The 5,328-nt window shown below is 48.9% G+C and overlaps 1 protein-coding gene across 1 annotated transcript in view; it reads left to right on the top strand.

Annotated features, from left to right (window-relative positions):
- BECN1 (beclin 1, autophagy related) overlaps window positions 1-5,328 on the top strand; it is a 21,625-nt gene that overhangs the window by 3,499 nt on the left and 12,798 nt on the right. Inside the window, exon 8 of the mRNA XM_015426773.1 lies at window positions 5,134-5,280. Coding sequence (XP_015282259.1) covers window positions 5,134-5,280 — 147 coding nt within the window. The remainder of the gene's footprint in view (window positions 1-5,133; window positions 5,281-5,328) is intronic.

Raw genomic sequence — 5,328 nt, 5'->3', positions numbered from 1 at the left:
GCGGCTCCTACTCAAAGGCCTGGCGGAAGAGCTCCGTCTTGCAGGCCCTGCGGAACTGAGAAAGGTCCCGCAGGGCCCGGATCTCCTCCGGGAGCTCCTTCCACCAGGTAGGAGCCGCCACCGAAAATGCCCTAGTCCTGGTTGCTGCAAATTTGACTTCTCTCGGGCCTGCAATTTCCAGGAGATGGCGCCTTCCCGACCGAAGTGCCCTTGGGGGAACATATGGAGAAAGGCGGTCCCTCATGTCTTACTTTCCTTCTCATTTTCTGCATTGGCTCCCTGTATGTCATTTGTAAGCCTTTCCCTGACCGCAAGTCTAATAAACTTCTTTTTCCTTCATCCTCTCCCTTGAGAACTGATACTGGCACTCTGTTGCACTCTGTATCAGTTTCAGTCCCCTTAGACCTCTGTTCCAGAAAGTTCTTGCTAGTAAGGCCTCAAGGGCAACCTGGAAGGGGAGAAGAGAAAGCAGCTTGTGGTCCCCACAGAGATCATCATCACTACCTCTGAAAGTAAAGTGGTAGGTTTCTGTGCACGCCACGAAAGCGCCACCGTGGGGTCACCCCCAAGCCAGATGGGGGTCTGGACCAATGCTTCCTCTAAGCTGTGGAGTGTTGTGAGCAAAAAATTCTACTGGCATTAAAGTCGTGAGCGAGCGATTTGGCTGCTGCAGAAATTAGTTTGCTCTGGAGCCCTCCTTCCTGAGCTAAGACAAAAATGTGTGAGCCGGAGGCTAAAAAACTGTGAGCTAGCTCTCACGAACTCAGCTTAGAGGAAACACTGGTCTGGCCACATTCCTGCAGGCTCCCAGGTATGCAGAAAAACATGCCTTTGTAAAGTGAGCAAAAACAAAAGGAGAAAAACTCAACAGTGAGTCAGTGAAGAATGAATCCGTTCCAGGGCGCATGAAAAGCAACTGAGACTCGGTTAAAGCAACTGAGGCCCCGGTCACACGGCAAAGTTGCCGCGGGAGAGGCACGGGAGTCCCGCGGATTTTCTAGGCGTGATCTCACCCCAGCATCTGGGAAGCGCAGTGCTCCTGTGGTGAACCCGTGGCTCCCTGCCGAAAGTGCGGAGTTAAAAACTAGTACCTATGAAGTACTAGTTTCCTGAAACTGCGGACCAAGGGTGGGCGTCTGATCGCGTTCCCGGTGGGCTTTTGGGGCCTCTGCCGCCCGCCGCTGTTCGTCTCCGCAGGTTGCGCAACAGCGCCCAACAGCGCATGCGCACAAAGAGCGATTGATACTGCGATCGCGCGGCGCGTCTTCTGTGCCGCGCTGCAGGATACCCGTCTGTTTGGCATTTCCCCTGAACCACGGGACCTCGACCGGGACGTGTGCTCGGGCAGCCACGCGTTAGTTTCCTCCGGGGCAATTAGCCATGCCTCCCCCCCGCAATATCCGGCCCGTGTCACCGGGGCCTGAGGAAGGAGGACCTGAGAATCCTGCGAGAGAAAGAGGGAGAGAGCAGGGTGGGGAGGATCTGGGGATCCTTGTGGAAGGAGCAGCTTGGGCGTCTGGACGTGGGAAATAGGGAGGTGTCCGTATGCCAAGAGGAACTCCCCAGTGTGCAGGGAGATATGATTCCCCACACACACACACACACACACTCACTCCCCTCCCACACAGTGGGCAGGACAGTAGCAACAATGAGTGCAGTGCCTGCACATTCCTCCTCCTCCTGGCTGACGGGCGGAGTGGAAGCAAAAGTGCCTGCCCTCCACGGGACAGGAGCCTGTTCCGTCCTGCCCTCCTGCTTTCCAGCAACAGCATTGCGAGGGCTGTTGCTCCCTAGGCTTGTACAGGACTGAACTGGGGTGCTGGAGGCCCCTGTGCTGCTAATATTGGGGAGAGTGGAGGGGAGAAGAACAGGGTGCCCCCCCCAAAAAAAATCCACCCCAGTGTCATGGAGCTGTTGCTCTGTGGGATTGCAGGTGGCTGGACTGGGGGGTCTGGGAACTCCACAGCATGGATTAAGCCCTCAAGGGCCCCAATGGGAATCAGGACTCTTTAAAGTTTCTGCCTTCTCTGTTTAGAAGGCTTATAGAGGCGGCTCTTGAGGTGGGGAAATGAGGAGGAAGCTCCTTGCCTTCGCCTTCACTTTTCATGCTGTGCCTTTAACGTTTGTAAGCTGAGGGACAGGATCTGGGAACGCAGCTTGTGTGCTTCCCTGGGAGTCAGCTCCATTGAACATAAATCAAAAAAGCAGGGGGCTCTCTGATCTGCAGTTCCTTGTCGTGGATCTCTGCTTATAAACAGGTTTCAGAGATTAGCCCTTTATAGTGGTTTCTGGCTGCAGAAGGAGAATTGCCCCTTCATCTGCCAGTTCCTCCATCCAGATTTTATTTCTTCTCTCCTTTGAGATTTTCATCTGGGGGCCCTGCCGCTCCTTTGTCAGAGGTCAAACGGAACAGCAGGCAGCAGGGGATTTTTCGTCGTGGTGGCCTGGCACTGGATTGTAGCCTTTCCGGCACTGGCTAAAGGCTTAGTCTCTCAGGCTTTTAGGCAAGCGGGTTTGTTTTTGTGGCTCTGTTTAAATGCCCCAGGTTTTTTTCCTGGCATAGTTGGGACCAAAGGTGGGTCACAACAATAAGTACCATAGAAAAGTAGCAATATAAAGTAACTGAAGCACAACTAAAGTGGAGCCCGCATCTATAGTCTTCAAGCTGCTCCCTAAGGTCTTTTAGTTCTGTGTTACACCTTTGTGGAAAGCCCCACAGCCAGGCACCTGCCGTACCCCTTATGGAGGGAGATGCTCTCCAGCAGCAAGGTAGCAACAGAGCCATTTTAGGCCTGTAGTGGATCCTACTCTGGACAGGGAGACCCTGTTGTAAGAATCACATCAAGTACGTGGGCTCCAGGTCATGAAGGGCTTTGTGCTGCTTACCTTTAAAGCACTAGCACCTTATCCTGGACTCCAGAGCAGACAGGCAAACAGTGAGGAGACTTCAGGAGTGGTGTAATGTAGCTTCCAATAACAGGCTGCTGCACTTTGCACCAACTGAAGTTTCTGGGTCGCCTTCAAATTTCTGTTTGAAGTAATCTAGCCTCGAGGGTTACCATAGCATGGCTCAGCATGGTCAGATCAGATATCTGCAGATACGGAGACAACTTCTAACTCAATGCCACAATGGCAAAAGCATTTTTGTGAAAGTATATTTACTTCCCCACGGGAATCCTAGATCTAATAGAAGTTTGGGAATGCTAAGCTGGTGCGGGAGCAATGAAAACTGTTTATGATTTTAGAGACAGAAAGCCGAAGTAAGGGCAGAAGGACTCTGATAAATGGCTCTTTGAAATAAAGAAGATGCTCAGAAAGTTTTCTCATGATAACTAATTTACTAATACAGAACAATGTGAAAAACAAGAACTGTACAAGTATATTGTTTTACTAACTGTTTTAATACTAATATTAAGTTTAACATAAAGAGGGTCTCCCACTCTTGGGTTTCTTTTCTTTATCCATAGTTGTAGTTCCCCTTCCTATATTTTCTTTGTAGTTTGCAGTCTTATTGGAAAAATAAAAATACCCCTCGGGGGGTTCCCAAAAAAAAAGAAAGAAGTAGTTTGGGAATGCTTAACATAATTTATTCCAGCATAAGCATTAACCAACACAGCTCCCTTTCTAGCTCTAATAGGTGTCCCGAGTTTTTACCCAAGTCCGTCAGTGGCCGTTGTCCCCCCCCCCTCCAAATTCAGTGCAGGCACAGCGATGTTATCAGTCAGCAGCACTTCCGTCTGATCTTCCTTCGCCGTTTTGCTGCTGCTCACAGAGGATGGGGGAGGGAGGATCACGGAAATGTGTGGCTGTAAATAGAACAAAAGTTAATATCCTTTCCAATGCTATATTTATCTTAATACTCACAGTCTGACTCTTTGTGACCCCATGGACCACATCACACTCAAGTGTTCAAATGTGAGCATCATAGCAGTCCTCCAAACGATACTCCACGGTAGGGACACCACATAAATCCTGGAAAGAATCCTCAAAACAAATCTCACAGCTGTATATTGTGGCTGTGCCTTGTTCCACTGGGGCGACGCCCCGGACTTCACCACTTTTCCAATATGTGTATGCCGTAATCCACTCCTGTGTTCCAGTTAGCAGTCCAAAGGGAATCCACCACGTATGTACACTTAGCAACAGGTGCACAGCACTTCTGTTTACAAAAGGTCACAACAGTCGACTTCGTTTCACACACACACCGGTTTCTTCACAGTCAGCAAAGCAAGCATATCTTTTCTACGATCAATATCTAATGTTTTTCATTCAAGACTGAAATCTCCAAGGTGTTATCTTACTATTGCCGACTAGTAAGATAACATGATGGAGATTTCAGTCTTGAACAAAAAACATTGGATATTGATGGTAGAAAAGATATGCTTTGCTTTGATTTCCCGACTGAAGAAACTGGTGTGAGTGTGTGAAATGAACGTTTCAAGTCGACTGTTCGTCATTGTGACCTTTTGTAAACAGAAGTGCTGTGCACCTGTCGCTAAGTGTACATACGTAGTGGATTCCCTTTGGACTGCTAACTGGAACACAAGTGGATTACTGCATACGCATATGGGGAAAAGTGGTGAAGTCCGGGGCGTCTCCCCAGTGGAACAAGGCATAGCCACAATGTGCAGTTGTGAGATTTGTTTTGAGGAGTCTTTCCGGGATTTATGCGGCGTCCCTAACGTGGAGTATCGGTTGGAGGACTGCTCTGATGTTCACATTTCAACACTTGAGTGTGATTATTTGTATATGTTTATTATACTTATGTGATTATAACTGTGAGTATTAAGCCTGGTTAAATTAAGCAAGGAATATTGATATAGTATTGGAAAGCATATCAGTAAATTGATCACGGTGACTTTTGTTCTACTTATAGCTGCTTACGGAGGGGCAGCTCCTGGAGATTCAGCCTTGGTGATCTGGCCTCGGATTGTAAAGCCCGCTTTCTATCACTAGTGGCGAATCGCTCCTTTTAATGATCTTCTCCCACTACCTCAGAGGTGAGAGGGTTTGTTCAACTATATCCTGACTCAGATGTTGTTGGTCTCGATGCATTTTGTACAGAATTTTGGGGAGAGGAGGCATCTCACACCCACGATGAATAATCTGCTCTCCCTGATTGCTTCCTTGGAGGTACCAGAAGGAGTACAGCGAGTTCAAGCGGCAACAGCTGGAACTGGATGATGAGCTGAAAAGTGTTGATAATCAAATGCGCTATGCCCAAATGCAGCTGGACAAGCTAAAGAAAACCAACGTATTTAATGCCACCTTTCATATCTGGTAAGCAGTCCTTGATGGGACCGGGGGGGGGGGGTGATTCGAGGGGAG

The sequence above is a fragment of the Gekko japonicus genome, unplaced genomic scaffold (genome assembly GCF_001447785.1).
Source record: "Gekko japonicus isolate JY-2015 unplaced genomic scaffold, Gekko_japonicus_V1.1 scaffold4620, whole genome shotgun sequence".
Classification (NCBI taxonomy): domain Eukaryota; kingdom Metazoa; phylum Chordata; class Lepidosauria; order Squamata; family Gekkonidae; genus Gekko; species Gekko japonicus.
The sequence above is the reverse complement of the archived record's forward strand: the minus strand, read 5'-3'. Positions and strand labels throughout refer to the sequence as shown.